Genomic DNA, 19103 nt, shown 5'->3' with positions numbered 1-19103 from the left:
ATGAAATAGAAAACCATAGATATAGTTTATACACTATCCCTCAATGTCAACAAGCACAAGAAATGCAATTTTGTCAAACCCCTGCTGTAGCAAGTCAATACAGCCATGTTTCCCAGATCAAATAATCACAGGACCAGGCAGTTTTCTTTAAGCAAAGGTATATCTCCACAACTGCTGAGCTACAGCCACAAATGTCCCATCCCATACCCCTACAGACCTTGTTTTCAAACAGGAGTACAGAAATCAACATCTCACTATGATAATTCATTCAAGTGTGGCTGTGTTCGTAGCAAAGAGCATGGTAGCAACACAGATCTAAGCTCAAAACCATTGATACATAGCACCTACCTGTGGCAGGATTTTGCCTTCTTCACAGTTAATTCCTCCAATGAAGACCATATTTGGCATCACAGGTCTGGGATACTCAAATACAAAGTCATATCGTAAAAGCCAGACAGAGCCATTTCTGTAAAGTGTTGGCAAGTGAACATCTCTCTGAAGGAGTTCTGAAGCAAGCTCTTGGTAAGGAGTGTACAGTCTCTTAAAGAGTGGTGTCTCCAAGAAGCTAATGAGCTGGTTCAACACTCGCTGGGTAAATGTCATGTGGTCAGTGTGGCTGCTATAGCATCTTGGGACATAGGAAACTGGGTCTGGACATTTGCTGATAGCATTCTCTAAACCGCATGGGAATCCACGAAAGAAGTACACAGAAGGGATGGAGAGATGTTCAGCGAGGATGACTCCACATGGCAAAGCTGGATCTGTGAAAAGTGCATCAAACGGAGTCTTTTCCAGGTACTTCATGACTTCTCTGTTCCTCAGAAGGCTTTTGCAATTAATGAAAAACATCTCAACGAGATCCATTAAGCTCCTATATGCTCCTAAAATCATGGCAGGAAGAGAGACTTCATCAAAGGGTTGGTTGCCAAACGAACGGAAACGCTGGGAAAGATCATCTGGTGTATACGGCACAGCAAATGTTTTCCTAGTGTAATACTTTGATTCTTTCATGAGCAAATTAACTTCTGGAGCCACCACAACAATCTCATGCCCTCTTTCACTGAGCTTCTCCACTACAGCACGCATGCTGAGCCAGTGGCTTCCATCCTGAGGTATCACTAGCAGCCTCTTTGCCTCTCCAAAGCAGATGAGAACAAAGACAAAACAGAGAGCACTGCCATGAAAGCGAGGCAAGGCAGAATCCATCTTCAATGACAGCCTATATCTGTTTGTTACGTAGCCATGTAATGCTACCTTTTAAATCCTGAGCAGCATGCTGTTAACCTTGGGTTACCTGCCCATATTGTTAATGATTGGTTTAAAGCACAAGGTTGCTGATTAATTACACTGGTGAAATACTTGCACTGGTTCAGTTAAAAATTTGGCCTGATTTTGTAGCTCACACAAAATCTTCTTCAGACATAGGTGCCCAAATGTGCTAAAATAATGTGCCAGACATAGCTGGCTTCTTGTCTGGAAGTGACCTCCTTAACAAAGCATGCACTTCTTCACATGTTTGTGGTGTGATCTGCTTGCTGTTCCAAATCAATCCTTGAGGGTCAAACTGCAGGCAGCACTACTCACATGTATAATTGCACCAGCTTTTTTGCTTTGCTTTGTTTACCAAGTGATGTTTGGTTGTTTACCAAGCAGTATGCCACGTGATGTCAGTTACATGAATAATCAAACAGGAGTAATATGAACCAACTTTATTCAAACAAACTTGCTTTCAACTCCCCAACTCTCTCTATCCCTGGTTTGTTTCTGCTAAGTCACTTCCTGGTAGCTGTTCCATTACATTTATCTCCCCGACTTCTTCCCTAAACCATCTTTACTTAGTTCCATTATGCACTTGGAAGCTTTAAATCTGGAGCAGAAAGCTGCTCTTTCTACCCATCAAGCAGGAGCTCTCTTTTTTCTCCAAGGAGAGAAAAGCAAGTTGTGGGTAATTTTGACTGGGGAAATGACATGTTAGTATGGCCATGTTTTAACTCCAAGTAGCTGCATTACTATGGCTGCTTTGCACAAAAATCATTATGGAATACTAAGTGTCAGATATTTAACCTTAAGGCTGTACATTTCACTGTACTGGGCAGGGGTGGCGGGGGTAGGAGAAAAGTGAGGATGAGAATTTGCCATCAAGACCTTGGAGCCTTTGCAAAGGAGCAGCTGTCAGAGGAATTGGCCATTCAAAACAGTTTCTTGTTTTCCCCCAATCTTAATTTCATTTAATTCTGAAAAAGTCATAGCCTTTAAAAAGAAGAAGTCCATAGTAAAGAGGGAAGTATGATTCTTCAGTTTTCCCAAATCAAGAATCAGAATCTGACCCAAGCTGAACGACGGAGCTTATGAATTGGGCCAGGTCAAATTGGGCTATTTCAGAAGTGCTATTGGGCTATTTCAGAAGTGCTGAATCAATCAGGGTCAAACTGAATAATAAACTCCTAATTTATTTATAAACTCATCAAAACTGGCTTACGATATATTTCATCCGTTGGTAGTAAAATACCAACAATCCTCTATTATTTTTAAATTTATTAAATTTGAATACTGTTCTCAATCAGGGCGGTTCACAGCATTTACAAATGCAACAGTAATCTTTTGATGTCAGGCTGTGGAATACATTGGTTTTTAACCTGAATGTGAAATAGAGGTTGTCTTCTTCAGTTAAAAATGCTGAAGTATGTGGTTTTCTTTTTTGTATCCACAACTCCAGCCTAGATAGAATCAGAAATCCATGTAGAATGAGAAGGAAGCCCACTGAATCATCAAGTCCAACTGCTGAACACCTGACCTACAGTAGGAATCCAACCTACCGTATACCTTATCAAAGGAATAAGTACCACAAAGGTATAAGTATAAGGTATAAATAAGTACCACAGGGGACCCAGGTGGCGCTGTGGGTTAAACCACAGAGTCTAGGGCTTGATGATCAGAAGGTCAGCGGTTTGAATCCCCGTGACGGGGTGAGCTCCCGTTGCTTGGTCCCAGCTCCTGCCAACCTAGCAGTTCGAAAGCACATCAAAATGCAAGTAGATAAATAGGAACCGCTACAGCGGGAAGGTAAACGGCGTTTCCGTGTGCTGCTCTGGTTCGCCAGAAGTGGCTTTGTCATGCTGGCCACATGACCTGGAAGCTATACACCGGCTCCCTCAGCCAGTAAAGCAAGATGAGCGCGCAACCCCAGAGTCGGTCACGACTGGACCAAATGGTCGGGGGTCCCTTTACCTTTACCTTTACCACAAAGGAATACAGGGCATACAACTGGAATCATTTTAGCATTTTAAAGTCAATCATATTTATTTATCTCTCTCATGTTTATTAGTTCAGAATTTCTCTGCTGTTTAGATAGGCTGTATTTCCCCTGGGGCCTAAGACCAGTTTGCACCCACCCACCCAAGCATTTGTGCACACATACACAGGCTGGGAGCCTCAAGAGTGCCCCTCTGGAGGCTTCACCTGGGGCAAAATACCTGTCTAGCCCTGCTGCCCCCCATAGCTATGGCACTGTTATAGGTATACTTTTAGCATTACCATGCTTATCGCAAGAGATCAGAATTGGCGTGCTCCACCTAAAAAACCCTAATTTAATTAAGATATTTATATTTGATCACTATGTAATTGAAGAAAGGGAGCCAGAGGTAACTGCAATGTGGATAGATCAAGAAGTATTAGATCCTCTGTCCGTAACAAAGGAAATTGGCCCTTTAAAATATGTGTGTGCAATGGAATTTGTATGTCAGTATAATTTGTATCTTCTTCATGGGAATCCTGTAAAGGTATCTAATGGACATTAGACTTGCAATTTATTAGGAATTCCAGATGTTCACCATTGCCAGAAACAGACTAGTAGCCAGTGGAGCTGCTGTAACAAGGGAGTCACATGCTCCTTATTAGCAGCCCATCAACAGTTTGTCTGCACCTCCTAGGGCCAGTTGAAGTTTCTGGCTACATTTCAAAGGCAACCCCACAGGAATCTAAACAGGGTGTAACTAAGATGTGTCATTGTGGCCAGATCAGACTACAGGAATGGGCGCAGATTGTGCACAAAATTTAACTGTGGAAATGCATTTCTGGCCACCACAGAAACCTGAGTATCCAGACCCAGGGCTGAATCTACTCATATGTTCAGGTCCACATGCTCAGGTCCAACCGGCTGCAACACATCCTACAAAACATACTCCAACAGGAAAATATGTCTATGCAGAAGTAAGTCCCACTGACCTCTCCCAGCAATTATGCAGAAGCTCTGATATGGTTTCTATGCAGCCAATCACCCATGCAACTATAAACCAGACTTTTAACTAGTTCACAAAGTGTAATCAGAACATTCTTTTATAATATACCCCTAGCATCCTATGTGTGTTTACCTGGAAGTAAGTTTCATTGAATTAAATGTAACTTGCTCTTGAGTAGGTGTGCATAAGACTGCAACATTAGTTTTGGAGCCATGTCTTAAAGTCTATCACTTGGTGTATTCTAAACTCTTTGATTTCATTTGCAATGTTATTTGGATGATGTTACATTCATTATGGAAACAACACAAATTTAACCCTCATGATTGACGTTCATAATGTGCAATTTATTATTCATATCCTTTACGTGTACTATTACATGCATAAGCACTTCTCACTTAAATGCAATTTTTATCCTTAAAGAATTTGTGAATAATGGACGTACCTGTGGCAGGATTTTGCCTTCTTCACAGTTAATTCCTCCAATGAAGACCATATTTGGCATCACAGGTCTGGGATACTCAAATACAAAGTCATATCGTAAAAGCCAGACAGAGCCATTTCTGTAAAGTGTTGGCAAGTGAACATCTCTTTGTAGAAATTCTGAAGCAATATCTTCATACTTATTATACAGAGTTTTAAAAAGTGATGTTTCTACAGAATTGACAAACAGATTAATCACACGTTGAGTGAAAGTCATTTGGTCTGTGTACCTGGTATAGCATCTTGGGATATAAGAAGTAGGGTTTGGAGATTTACAAATTGCATGCTCTAAACTGCATGGGAATCCACGAAAGAAGTACACGGAAGGAATGGAAAGATGTTCAGCGAGGATGACTCCACATGGCAAAGCTGGATCTGTGAAAAGTGCATCAAACTGAGTCTCTTCCAGGTACTTGATGAGTTCTCTGTTCCTCAGAAGGCTGTCACAGTTGTAGAAAAACATATTTATTATATACATGTTGTTCTGATATTCTTGAAGAATTGTGTAAGGAAAAGAAACCTTATGGAAAAGGTTGGAAGCAAACTTTCGAAATCCAGCATCAAGATCTGCCTTTTTGTATGGCACTGCGTATGTTTTCTGTTTATAATGCTTCGATTCTTTTAAGAGCAAATTAATTTCTGGTGCCACCACTGTTATCTCATGACCCTTTTCACTGAGCTTCTTTACAACAGCATTCATGCTGAGCCAGTGGCTTCCATCTTGAGGTATCACTAGCAGCTTCTCAGTTTCAGTTAAGTTAACGATCGCAATAAAAACCAGAAGCCATGCAGTCAAGTGGATAGGCCGATGAAAAAGAGAAGCCATCTCTTCATCCAGAAAAAGTCTTGTCAATAAGAGGAAACGCTTGTGTATTTCTGTATTTTGTTCTTGTTTAGCGCAGGAATAAAAAACTAGTCTTGCTTTAGTCTGTAAGCCAGATATTCTACCAGTCTGCATTAATCATTAGTCCAACATGATCTGCTGAAAGTTCATGGCCATGAAAGCTCTCATGTTTGCCCTGAAAAAGAAGCACCATAAGCAATGGTGCAATGCTACAGCTCATTTATGAACTAACAAAAGCCCTAACTAGGAAGGAGCAGGAAAGGAAGTAATAGGCTAATCTGAAGTGCAAAGTAGTAATGTAGCAAGACTCTGCAGACTGAATGAAAATTTCAAAAACACAGCAATAGAGAAAAGGAAAGGAAATTCATTGTTTGCTGACAGCAAGTAGCGTCTCAGAGGATACTGTACTGCACTTCCAAAAGCTGAGTGCCTTGCCATGGTTGCCCAGAGGCTTATATACTTTATTTCTGGCTGACATACACATCTTCATCATAGCTGCCAAGTTATCCCTTTTTTTAAGGGAAATTCCCTTATGCTGAATAGGCTTCCTCGTGAGAAAAGGGAAAACTTGGCAGCTATGATATTCATTTATTGCGACAGGAATTAGCTAATTGTTAAACCACATCCTTCCTCAGTCCTTTTAAGGTTAACTTCCCCTTTTCTCGGAGGGACCCAGGTGGCGCTGTGGGTTAAACCACAGAGTCTAGGGCTTGCTGATCAGAAGGTCGGCGGTTCGAATCCCTGCAATGGGGTGAGCTCCCATTGCTTGGTCCCAGCTCCTGCCCACCTAGCAGTTCAAAAGCACATCAAAGTGCAAGTAGATAAATAGGGACCACTCTGGCGGGAAGGTAAACGGTGTTTCCATGTGCTGCTCTGATTCGCCAGAAGCAGCTTTGTCATGCTGGCCACATGACCCAGAAGCTGTCTGCGGACAAACGCCGGCTCCCTCGGCCTATAGAGCGAGATGAGCGCCGCAACCCCAGAGTCAGACACGACTGGACCTGATGGTCAGGGGGCCCTTTACCTTTACTCCCCTTTTCTCACGTAAGCGCAATCATTCTTTCATGGCCTTCACTATTATTTCATGGCCTTCACTATTGTTCTGAACAGACTTTCTTGGTTCTTCTAAGCAACATTCCACAGATAAGATAAAATGAGCTTTGCCATCACTGGTTAGTACAAAGAGAATAGTCTTCTAGCAACTGTCCATGGCCATGGGGAGGGAACAACACCCTGTAGCTGCAATTTGTGTACATGACAAACTGTTTCTCACAATACAGTGGTACCTTGGGTTACAGACGCTTCAGGTTACAGACTCCGCAAACCCAGAAATAGTACCTTGGTTTAAGAACTTTGCTTCAGGATGAGAACAGAAATCGTGCGGCGGCAGTGGGAGGCCCCCATTAGCTAAAGTGGTGCTTCAGGTTAAGAACAGTTTCAGGTTAAGAACGGACCTCCAGAACGAATTAAGTTCTTAACCAGAGGTACCACTGTATGGGGTTTCTCAGAATCATGGGGGCCACTTCTACAGTAAAAATAGTTTTTTGTAACAGATAGGGAAAGCTACTGAATGATTAACCTATTAAACTGGGGATAAAAAACTAATATGAAAAGTTGTTATTCTAAAAATCTTCATCTACTTGCATATTAAAGTTATACCAGCAAGAATTAGTATTTATGTAGAAAACTATGATTTAAATCAAGCCTTATTGACTAGTGATTTAAATCGTGATTTAAATCAAATCCACCCTGATTTTAAATACTGCTTCTTAGTCCAAACTCTTTCTATAATGTTATGAGTTTGTGGGTTCTAGGCTCCAATCAATGCTTGGAGTGTTAAAAACTGGCTGCTAGATACTGGATCTAGCAGTGTTCAAAGACAGCCTAAACCAGCTTCCCATGTGCAGAAAATCTCCTGAGGTGATGGGCCATTAGATCTCAACCTTTTTTGGGCCACGGCACACTTGTTCCGTGAAAAAAATCACGAGGCACACCACCATTAAAAAAGTTAAAAAAATTAACTCTGTGCCACCCTATATTATAATTATGACTGTAAGAAACACTTGCCAAATATTGCTTTCCGGCGGGTCAGTGCTGTGTATTGGCGGCCGCCAGGTTCGTTTGCACTGAGCTTTGGGAAAGAGGAGGAGAAATATTGCTTTCTGGCGGGTTAGTGACGTCTATTGGCGGCCGCCAGGCACGTGACAATGCAAAACGCCCTTCTCGTCGCCGCACGTCGCGGCACACCAGCCAGCGTCTCGCGGCACACTAGTGTGCCACGGAACAGCGGTTGAGAAACGCTGCATTAGATAGAAGGTGAGGAGCCCTTAGAAAACACAAAAAGAAGGGACTCTGGGCCAGATGACAAATAGGAACTAATTCAGAGTTAGTTCAAAAAACAAAGAACAGAGTTTGAAGCAGAAATGAGTTTAGGATTGGAGTTAGCAGAGTGTGTGACCTAGGGTAAAAATGCCACAAGCTGGAGAGAGGGTCAGAGCCATGTTTTTGGAGCATGTTTGATTTCTGTTTGAACCCAGGGCTGCAGCTATAGGAGAATCAAGATCCTCTTGGAGTTTTCATGCTGTGAACTCTCCATCGTAGGCTCAGGTTGCATGTGTGTGTAAATAAACCATGTATCATGAAGACAACACATTTTCTGCTATTTCATTCCCCCCAAAGAAACCTGGACTCTGGGTAAGCATGCCTGGAACACCTAGAATCTTGCGTCGCTTGGAAATTTGGTTGTGTATAACAATACGATGGGACCCAGGTGGCGCTGTGGTTAAACCACTGAGCCTGGGGCTTGCTGATCAGAAGGTCGGCGGTTCGAATCCCTGTGACGGGGTGAGCTCCCGTTGCTTGGTCCCAGCTCCTGCCAACCTAGCAGTTCGAAAGCACGTCAAAATGCAAGTAGATAAATAGGAACCGCTACAGCGGGAAGGTAAACGGCGTTTCCATGTGCTGCTCTGGTTTGCCAGAAGCGGATTTCTCATGTTGGCCACATGATCTGGAAACTATACGCCGGCTCCCTCGGCCAATCATGCGAGATGAGCGCGCAACCCTAGAGTCGGTCACGACTGGACCTAATGGTCAGGGGTCCCTTTACCTTACCTTTTAACAATACGATATGGCATCTCTTTATTATTTACACAAGCAACCTCAACATTCTCAAGAATAATGTGCCTGTGTGTTTGTATACGTACACACACACACATTTATTTTTCTGAATCTGGACTCTGATACTCAATCCATGGACTAATGTACTTATTTTACATACAGTACCTAGATATTTGTTTTGTTTTTCTGTCCTGTTTTTGATACTTGTGTTTCAGCTGTTTCTTTAAATTTTAGATCCACTAATTTTTACAAACAATAACATGCAAGTCTTGATAAGCAATGCAATACCCAAAATTGTTCAGCAATAGAAGTAAAATATATCAGACAGCTAGTATCAATACAACATCCTTTGTCAGGTGAACATCATACATCCATTAGAAATTTGCTCTCTCCCCCGCCCCTGCTTTATTTGCACCTCTACACACAAACACACACAATGTTTAGCTGGAATAGCTGGAGAAAAGAAAAATAACGAGCGAAGCTTGGGGTGGGGAGGAACTTCTTACCCCACCAGAAGCCTAAACTAACTTCGTGCCACTTATTTTTTTGCTTCGAGAAATGTTCACCGCTTGACTGTAAAAATAAAAACCCTCAAAGCGTTTTGCAAAAAAGCAAAGCAATAAAATCGAGAAAAAATCACAGCAATACTTTGAAACACACAAAAGTTTACATACTGAAACACATTAGAATTACCTCAACCGGCTAAGCACTTGGAAGAACTACAACTCCCACAAGCCATTGCGGCCAGAGGGCGGCCGGCTCGGCGGCGCTCGGGCTAAACATGAATAAGTAGAAGCCGGGTGGAGACTGCAGTTCCCAGCAACCTCTGCGGGTTAGAGGAAGCCCAGCGGCCTTTCGGTGGGTTTCGGCCCGAGCTTTGGGGTTTCTTCCTCGAGGTGCCGTAGGCTCCGCAGGCGGGAGGGAAGCGGCCGGGCTGGCCCGGTGGCGGCGCTGCTGCTGCTGAGGCGCGCGGCTGCTGCCCCTTCAAGCGCCCCTCGGCTGCGGGCGGGGTGGGGGTGGGCAGGGGAGAGCAGCGGCCCCGTGAAACGGCGAGGGGGGAGGGGCGCGGACCCCCCAGCCTTTCGGAGGCTGGCATTGCAGGGTCACAGAGAGAGCGAGAGAGCGCCCGCCCCGCTTCGTCACGGGCCTAGTCCTCAGTGAGGTGCTTGCGCCAGGGGCCTGGGCCCCACTTCTTCGGGTGGTGTGTTGTTTACTTGTCGCTTTTCACGTGACCCACAGAGAGGAAACGCTCCCGCTGTGCGTTGGAAAACTAGCATGTCAGGCAGAACATCCCGGCCGGATCCTTCTCACCCTCCGCCTCCCGGCCCCTTTTACAACGTCAATTGTTTGTTCCCACAGGTAGCGGGGAATCGGGGCAGTAGCGTCTCCTCTTGCGTTGCCCGGGGGGAGGAGGCCCCTCGATTTCGGACTGAGGACCGTTTCACCGTGTGAACGCGCAGGGCGGAATGATAACAGCCCCAGCAGGGCAGGACCGCGAGGGGGATCAGAGGGAGGTTTCTTCTCCAGCGTTTGTGTGTGTGATACTTGCACTTGGGCCAAAACTGACTTGTGCGCGCGTGTATCTTGTCCATGTGATTAGCTGACCTGCTTTCCCCTCCACACCGCATAGGGCAGCTGGCGCCCTCCACGGGGATGGGGGTGGGGGTGAGCAGGACGGTGCGTTAGGTGGGTCCAGATGTGGGGCGTTTGCCCTTGGGCTATGCTGCCACCCCCCTGCTCTACCCCCTGCTTCTGATTCCTGATGGAGATTTTCTTCTCTAAAACCTGCCTTCTCCCACTTTGAGCTGCTCAGAGTTGCTTCACAGTGTGGGTATAAAGGACTTTCCAGGTACTGTACTTGATAACTCTGTCCTAAGTGGCATATGCCATGTCCTGCCAATATACATGCTGGAGGAACCACGGACAGCTCTCATAGTGACTCCGCTCTCCTCCCCCCAACTGCCACAGCAGGGGTGAGTCTAAATAGCCACCATGTCCTGAGGGGGAACAAAAAAGATGCAGCAACAGTTTTTTTATCTGAAAAAGTGTGCATGCACACAAAAGCTCATACCAAAATAAAAACTTAGTTGGTCTTTTAGGTGCTGCTGGAAGGAATTTTTTTATTTTGTTTCGACTACATCAGACCAATACGGCTACCTACCTGTAACTAGCTTTTTCTAAATAAGTTAGTTAATCCCACCCTGCCATTTCTGTTGTAACTTATTTTAAAGCAATGTTTATCATTGTAATAATCACTTTTTGAGGTCTGCCTGAAAAGTATATGAAATAAGTAAATAAATAAAATAGATGGATTAGGATAAATCTGCATTTAAAGTAGAAATACGTTGGCTAGTGGAGTGTAAACTTCCTCTTGCCATATGTCAAGATATTACGGTAAAGGGACCCCCCACCATTAGGTCCAGTCGTGACCGACTCTGGGGTTGCGCGCTCATCTCGCATTATTGGCCAAGGGAGCCGGTGTACAGCTTCCAGGTCATGTGGCCAGCATGACTCAGCCGCTTCTGGCGAACCAGAGCAGCGCACGGAAACGCCGTTTACCTTCCCGCTTGGAATGGTACCTATTTATCTACTTGCACTTTGATGTGCTTTTGAACTGCTAGGTTGGCAGGAGCAGAGACCGAGCAACAGGAGCTCACCCCGTTGCGGGGATTCAAACCGCCGACCTTCTGATTGGCAAGCCCTAGGCTCTGTGGTTTAACCTGGCTGGTGTGCCGCGACGTGCGGCGACGAGAAGGGCGATTTGCATTGTCACGTGCCTGGCGGCCGCCAATACTCAACGCTAACCCGCCAGAAAGCAATATTTCTCCTCCTCTTTCCCAAAGCTCAGTGCAAACGAGCCTGGCGGCCACCAATACACAACACTGACCCGTCGGAAAGCAATATTTGGCAAGTGTTTCTTACAGTCATAATTATAATATAGGGCGGCACAGAGTTAAATTTTTTTAACTTTTTTAATGGTGGTGTGCCTCGTGATTTTTTTCACGGAACAAGTGTGCTGTGGCCCAAAAAAGGTTGAGAAACACTGGTTTAACCCACAGCACCACCCCCGTCCCTCTTGTCAAGATATTACAGATGATCAATTTACCAAGTACTTCCATATATGCCTTGATAAGTTACTGCTTAGTAAAAAAAACAACAACCAAAAGCCATTTGTATTCACCAATACATTTATTTCTATAATGGGGCTCTATGCTACAGCTCTACAGGACCAATCATATGTAACAAGAGATATGTTGTGTAAACTGGACTAATCACTTTCCTTGACCAGTCATTCTTTCCACTGTTTCTTGATTTTAATTCCATACTTGTATCTTTGAAATCTATGCATAGTTTTAATTTATCCCCCCATGTTGTGAATGGAGTCATATCAGAAGGATAGTGGTCTGAAGACTTCCAGCCATGTAAATGGCAATAAATTTCTCCAGTCATTTGCAAACCTCAACAAAGATATTCATTCAATGCTATCGTTGGGTATTTTCAAAGGACAAATATTATCTAAGCATCTTTCTCATGGTTTTAATTGTACTTTAAAATATGGCTGTTTTTTTTCAGATAACACCAGTATAACATAATTGATGAAAATACATAGTTCTGTAGTAAAATATTATTTTATCTTCTTCTTCAAAGGTCTGTGTTATAATTTCACAATGTTTGGAAATTTATTTGATGAAGACTTCTCCTTTTTGTCAATCAATCAATGTGGGAAGCCAAAGTTAAAACACAAAGATGCTGAGCTGCTTGTTCCTAGAGAAAGCACCAATTTAAGTGGAATAAAAAATCAGGGTGGAACCTGTTACCTTAATTCACTTCTTCAGACTCTACTATTCACACCAGAATTTAGAGGTACTGTACAGTATTTTAATGTTTTAAAATAGCTTTTTCTGAATACTGGATTTTGTATTATTTCACACAAAATAGTTTACCTTTTCTTACTATATAACCTAGGAATGAATGAATAAAAAACTTTTTCAAAACGTATTTCTAAATGTTGTATTGGACCAGAGTGTCTAAGGATTGAGTAAAATTCACCACAATGACAGAAACAAAGGTTGAAAGTAACAAAAAAGAGTTGGGTGGCAATGGCATAATGTAAGTTAACAAATGTATACTCTGAAAAAGTATATTTGGGTAAGACTGTTGATATTTTTCCAGCATCAAATATTAGGCTAGATGGCCAACTATTGATCCAGAGCTGTAGCATAGACTTATTTTATTCAGAATTGATTTGAGGTTTCGCCTGTTAATGTAAGTTGGTCATCACCACAGTGCCTAATCCTGAATCTGAATAATATTTCTGTTTCATGTCTGTGTGCCTCAGACTTACCTTTACCTTATTAGATCATCTCATATCTCTATGGATGAATGGGGAGGGCTCGCTTGCTCCCCACTGTATTAAAATGGTCCTTTTTGTCTGCTTTCTTTGAACAGACATTAAACTGTGCAATCTCACTATTTTTTTGAAAAGCCAAATTGTGCAAGGACCAACATTGACAACTTCCTCAGAATAAATAAACCTTTTGTCACATGGGGAATGGACAAAAGCAAAATGGTCATGCTAGCTGGTGCCAATGGAAATTGTGATACAGACCCATTTGGAGGGCAAAGGAGGAAAATGAAGTCTGATTTAGAAAGTTAACATTTCTATTTGCACACTTCTTTATAATTGTGTTGTTGGTAGGAGATTTGTTCTCATATTGGTATTTTTCATTTTTGTTGTAGAAGCCCTGTTTTCTATAGGCCCTGAAGAACTTGGTTCTTTGGAAGACAACAGTAAGCCTGAATCAAAGGTATTCAATTCTATACTTCAATCAGCTCAAAGGTTTATGATGTTCACTAGGTTAGCTTGGGCCACTCATTTACAGCCTAAACTACCTCACAGGATCATCATGAGGATAAAATGGGGAGAAGTATGCATGCCACCTTGATCTCTTTGGAGGAAAGGTGGGGTATAAATGCAATAAATAAATAAAATATTTATGAAGGTGATGGATAAGGTATTTATAATGCAAAGCTGGGGATGCACACATTACTTCATGTGCTCATATAATCTACAAAGCAGGGGTTTTCCTGCATAGGTTCTGGTGCAGTGCTTTCAGAACAGGTCCTGTTGTGCAAACACTCATTACACAAACCTTTAGTTATTTGCACATGAAGCATTTCTACCCTAGCATCACTACATGAACATCTACTTTAGATATCTGAACATAATAAACAGTGAGCAATTGTTCAGTGTCTGAAAAATTCTCTGACCAAGCGCATTCTTTTAGCCCTGTGCACTTAAAAGCTGTGAGGCATTATTACTACCGGTATGCACAGGGGAAAGCCTGGACTGTCCCTTGATATATTCTTAAGAAAAGTAATCAGATGAAATTGGGTTTAAGCAAAATTATTTATATACTGTATACCAGTAGTTGTTTCACATGGAAGAGGGAGCAAGTTTGTTTTCTCCTGCTCTGGAAGGTAGGACTTGAACCAATGGCTTCAAGTTACAAGAAAGGAGATTCCAGCTGAACATTAGGAACATTAGGAAGAACTTTCTGATGGTAAGAGCAGATCAACAGTGGAACTGACTCACTCATGAGGACTCTCCTTCCTTTTAAAGTAGAGGTTGGATGGCCGTCTGTCATGGGTGCTTTGGTTGAGATTCCTGCATTGCACGGAGATCTTCCTGCATTGCAAGATGACTTGGGGTACCTTCCAACTCTACAATTCTGTGATTCTGTAGTAATTACTTGTAATCAGATACCTCATTTATATTTGTTCAGTTATGTTTGTTACAGGTTATTATAAAGATTTTCTTATTGATTAGCCAAACGTTTTCTTCATTGAAATGCTACCATTCAGTGGATTTGTAACTGGCTGACTGACCGAACCCAGAGGGTGCTCATCAATGGCTCCTCCTCATCCTGGAGAGAAGTGACTAGTGGGGTGCCACAGGGTTCTGTCTTGGGCCCAGTCTTATTCAACATCTTTATCAATGACTTGGATGATGGGCTTGAGGGCATCCTGATCAAGTTTGCAGATGACACCAAATTGGGAGGGGTGGCAAATACCCAAGAGGACAGGATCACACTTCAAAATGACCTTAACAGATTAGACAACTGCGCCAAAGCAAACAAGATGAATTTTAACAAGGAGAAATGTAAAGTACTACACTTGGGCAAAAAAAATTGCTACCAAGGAGACTCCACCACACTCCTTGGTAGCAAATTCCACTGCCGAACAGCTCTTATCAATGACTTGGATGATGGGCTTGAGGGCATCCTGATCAAGTTTGCAGATGACACCAAATTGGGAGGGGTGGCAAATACCCAAGAGGACAGGATCACACTTCAAAATGACCTTAACAGATTAGACAACTGCGCCAAAGCAAACAAGATGAATTTTAACAGGGAAAAATGTAAAGTACTACACTTGGGCAAAAAAAATAAAAAATAAAAAATGAAAGGCACAAATACAGGATGGGTGACACCTGGCTTGAGAGCAGTACATGTGAAAAGGATCTAGGAGTCTTGGTAGACCACAAACTTGACATGAGTCAACAGTGTGATGCAACAGCTAAAAAAGTCAATGAAATTCTGGGCTGCATCAATAGGAGTATAGCATCTAGATCAAGGGAAGTAATAGTACCACTGTATTCTGCTCTGGTCAGACCTCACCTGGAGTACTGTGTCCAGTTCTGGGCACCACAGTTCAAGAAGGATACTGACAAGCTGGAACGTGTCCAGAGGAGGGCAACCAAAATGGTCAAAGGCCTGGAAACGATGCCTTATGAGGAACGGCTTAGGGAGCTGGGTATGTTTAGCCTAGAGAAGAGAAGGTTAAGGGGTGATATGATAGCCATGTTCAAATATATTAAAGGATGTCATATAGAGGAGAGAGAAAGGTTGTTTTCTGCTGCTCCAGAGAAGCGGACACGGAGCAATGGATTCAAAGTACTAGAAAGAAGATTCCACCTAAACATTAGGAAGAACTTCCTGACAGTAAGAGCTGTTCGACAGTGGAATTTGCTGCCAAGGAGTGTGGTGGAGTCTCCTTCTTTGGAGGTCTTTAAGCAGAGGCTTGACGGCCATCTGTCAGGAATGCTTTGATGGTGTTTCCTGCTTGGCAGGGGGTTGGACTGGATGACCCTTGTGGTCTCTTCCAACTCTATGATTCTATTCTATTCTATACTATATAATATTGAGCTAAAGAGGTGAAGGAGTTTGCAAAATCCAGCCAAAGCAAAGCAGACTTCAGCCTAACTGATATAACTGGAAGAATGAACTGTACTTAATTCTTTCCCACTGAAATCAGTGTAAGTTAGAAATCTGGTTGAATCATGCCCTAATATTTTTTGAGGAAGCACAGTTAGTTATACCGTAGCCTGCAGAGGTTCACCTTGAAGCAACTTGGAGGAGGGCATTCTTTGTTGTGGCTTCCAGGGTGTGGAGTGAGCTCCCCACTGAAATACAGCAGGTGTCTACTGTGGTGAGCTTCTGATGGCTGCTTAAAATATATCCATTTACTCAAGTTTTGCCTCACCTCTGATAACAGTTGGAAGATTCCTAGCTACTGTAATTGTGATGTTCTGTTTTTATTAGATTTTTTTTATTGTACATTGAATATACTGACTTCTTATTTAATGAAAAGCAGTACAGGTGTTTTTTATTTATTAAATAAATATGTTTCTTGAAGGTTGTTAATTTCTTCTTCACCGACAACTGCCAATAGAAAGTCAGCTTCTGAAAGTTTATCATCGTTTCTGTTTAGGTCCGAATAATCCCATTACAGCTCCAACGGTTGTTTGCCCAACTTTTGCTGCTAGATCAACATGCTGCATCTACAACAGACCTGACTGACAGCTTTGGATGGAATAGTAATGAGGTACAATATAGTATGCATTGGCAGCATTGCTCCCCCTTGAGGTGGTTCCCCTCCCCTGTGTTTCCTTTTCCTTCCAGAAAAAGAAATAAAAATGATATATTTTGTCAAACTACTATTGTTCAGCGCTACACTGAAGGTAAATATCGGTTTCCTTCATAAAGGAAGGGAATATGAATATATAGTGTTACTACATTTGCCAAATACCTTATTAATAATGTTAACAATTTTTAAAACCTTTAACATTTTTATGAAATACATCCAAAGCATTTTACTAGCCTGGCTGCCTATATTGTTAGCCAGTCCATATATTAGTCTAGGGTAGGGTTGGTCCACAGCTCTGCTTCTCGACCTGCACCCCTATAATCCACCCCATTCTTCATAGTCTCCTGACCCTCAGGAGAGGCTCAGGAAGGCAAGATACTGGGAAGGATCCAATCCTTTGAGATGGTTCCTCCCTCCTTCCTGGTTAATATTTCATAGGTCTTCAGACTTTAATTTTATTGGTAGTTTATTAATTTTAATTGGTAGACATACAAGTTAAGGGCATAATTATTTTTGAAGATTCTTTTGTTTCAGGTATGTGTCTGTAATAGGAAATGAAAGGCAAAATACTAACATTGCCTAATTTCCCAACAATTAGTGGTAGCTCATGACATGTTTTCTCTCTTAAAATTCTTTCATATGTTGCTTTCAATACAGCTTCATCTCACCTTTGGAACGCATGAAAGATGCCCGGATAGTTAAAATGGGTATTGTGCTTTAGGCCACAGTTCCATTGCAGACCATACTCTAGCCCAGGAATGGCTAATGTGATGCTCTCCAAATGTTACTAGATTTCTCCTCTCATCAGCCCCAACCAGCATGGCTAATGGCCAAAAGCCAGTGGGAACTGTAGTTCAGCAACACCTGGAGGTCACCACATTTGCTGTCCCTCCTCTAGTAGATATGAGGACATCCCATAATGGAAGTTCATGTTATATAGCTATCAGTTAGAACAGGCATCCCCAAACTTCGGCCCTCCAGATGTTTTGGACTACAATTCCCATCATCCCTGACCACTGGTCCTGTTAGCTAGGGATCATGGGAGTTGTAGGCCAAAACATCTGGAGGGCCGCAGTTTGGGGAAGCCTGAGTTAGAAAGACCACAAAGATTCCAATTTGCTAGGTGTCCCTGACACCAGGAGAACCAAATAAAATGACAGATAAACAATCACAGAAATGGAACAAGACACTGCTGGGTTAACATGACATCTGTGAGCAAAGAGCATTGCTGTGGCAAGAGCTTAAGGGACGCTGTAAATTAGCTTTATTTGCGTAATTGGATCTTAATTGAAATGAAGAGGAAAACTCTTCAAGCAATGTCAATTCTTTTTAAAAATAATAATCTATCTTTCAGGAAATGAGACAACATGATGTGCAGGAGTTAAATCGGATTCTATTCAGTGCTTTAGAAACCTCCCTTGTTGGGACCTCTGGTCATAATCTAATAAACCAGCTGTACCATGGGACTGTTGTTAATCACATTGTCTGTAAAGAGTGCAAGAGTGTCAGTGAGAGACAGGTAATACTATGGGCAAGTTTCAGAACAGTATTCTATTTTCTCTCTTGTGTTTCCAGTGACAAATTTTAACCAGGAGTCCTCCCCAGCTTCATATCCAGCAATGCAGTCCTGTTAGAAATGTGCAGATCAAATTTTAGTTAAGTTAAAATTTCTCAATACAGCTATCTGTTCAGAACTCAATGTGATTATGAGAATTAGTAGTGTTTTTAAAATAAACATTATGGTACAAATGTAATGTTAGAAACTAGTCCAGTTCTCAACCTTTGCCCAAAATTTCAAATATCTTTGGGATTGCAGTGCAAATCGCAATGGTATATTTTTAACTTTTGCTATGCATAATTGACAGAGCTTTTGAGGCAAAATAACCTTGCAATAAGCCAAGGTATGAACAAATCTTTCACCCCACACACCCCTTTTTAGCAAGCAGATAAAGAGGAAATCTTCCATTTAACAGTAGTTTCCCATTTTAACGTCACCAGGAAACTGGTTGCCATATTCAGAACAGGCCAGGATAGTGAATCAAGGTTTGAAGTTAGCTTGACTTGTTCTGAACCTGTTAGCCATTGTTTCCTGGCATTGGTGGACTCTGGTTGTAAGTCCATGATGTCTTTAAAATACATTTTTAAAAGGGCTTTCCTCTCTGCTCCCTGATGCTGCTTTGTAGGAGGATTTCTTGGACCTAACAGTTGCTGTCAAAGATGTATCTGGCTTGGAGGAAGCCTTGTGGAATATGTATGTGGAAGAAGAACATTTTGAGAAAGATAACTTGTATCGATGTGGAGCATGCAATAAATTAGTTGAAGCCACAAAGGTAGTATTTTACAAGTATTGTTTACTCAGATGTTGAGTACATAACATCCTAAAATAAGGCTAGTTATCTTCTGTGAAAAATTCATTTAAATGTAAAATCCATTCATTCTGTCATGTGCTTAGATGGTTGCACTCTAGATCAGGCATCCCCAAAGTTCGGCCCTCC

General features: G+C 42.3%; 2 protein-coding genes and 1 pseudogene across 13 annotated transcripts in view; 1 reads left to right on the top strand and 2 right to left on the bottom strand.

Moving 5' to 3' along the window:
* LOC118097390 (UDP-glucuronosyltransferase 1A6-like) overlaps positions 1-1636 on the bottom strand; it is a 30254-nt gene extending 28618 nt beyond the window's left edge. Inside the window, exon 1 of the mRNA XM_035140231.3 lies at positions 349-1636. Coding sequence (XP_034996122.2) covers positions 349-1206 — 858 coding nt within the window. The 5' untranslated portion in view covers positions 1207-1636. The remainder of the gene's footprint in view (positions 1-348) is intronic.
* A 1440-nt stretch (positions 1637-3076) lies between these two features.
* LOC118097416 (UDP-glucuronosyltransferase 1A6 pseudogene) lies at positions 3077-6242 on the bottom strand (annotated as a pseudogene). Its single transcript, XR_015951497.1, has one exon. The product of XR_015951497.1 is annotated as a UDP-glucuronosyltransferase 1A6 pseudogene (transcript).
* Positions 6243-9422: 3180 nt separating this feature from the next.
* Positions 9423-19103, top strand: part of USP40 (ubiquitin specific peptidase 40) — a 60528-nt gene continuing 50847 nt past the window's right edge. The window contains exons 1-7 of one of the 11 annotated variants that reach the window (XM_088675470.1): positions 9487-9537; positions 10039-10213; positions 12328-12543; positions 13420-13487; positions 16453-16566; positions 17963-18127; positions 18792-18938. In XM_088675470.1, the coding sequence (XP_088531596.1) occupies positions 12348-12543; positions 13420-13487; positions 16453-16566; positions 17963-18127; positions 18792-18938 (690 nt within the window). In that variant the 5' untranslated portion in view covers positions 9487-9537; positions 10039-10213; positions 12328-12347. Of the gene's footprint in view, positions 10653-11300; positions 11587-12161; positions 12544-13419; positions 13488-16452; positions 16567-17962; positions 18128-18791; positions 18939-19103 lie in introns of those variants that run through there. The other 10 variants (XM_035140278.3, XM_088675490.1, XM_088675482.1 and 7 more) reach the window with 10 other exon arrangements.

Source organism: Zootoca vivipara, chromosome 1 (assembly GCF_965207765.1).
Source record: "Zootoca vivipara chromosome 1, rZooViv2.hap1.1, whole genome shotgun sequence".
NCBI classification, from domain to species: domain Eukaryota; kingdom Metazoa; phylum Chordata; class Lepidosauria; order Squamata; family Lacertidae; genus Zootoca; species Zootoca vivipara.
The sequence above is the reverse complement of the archived record's forward strand: the minus strand, read 5'-3'. Positions and strand labels throughout refer to the sequence as shown.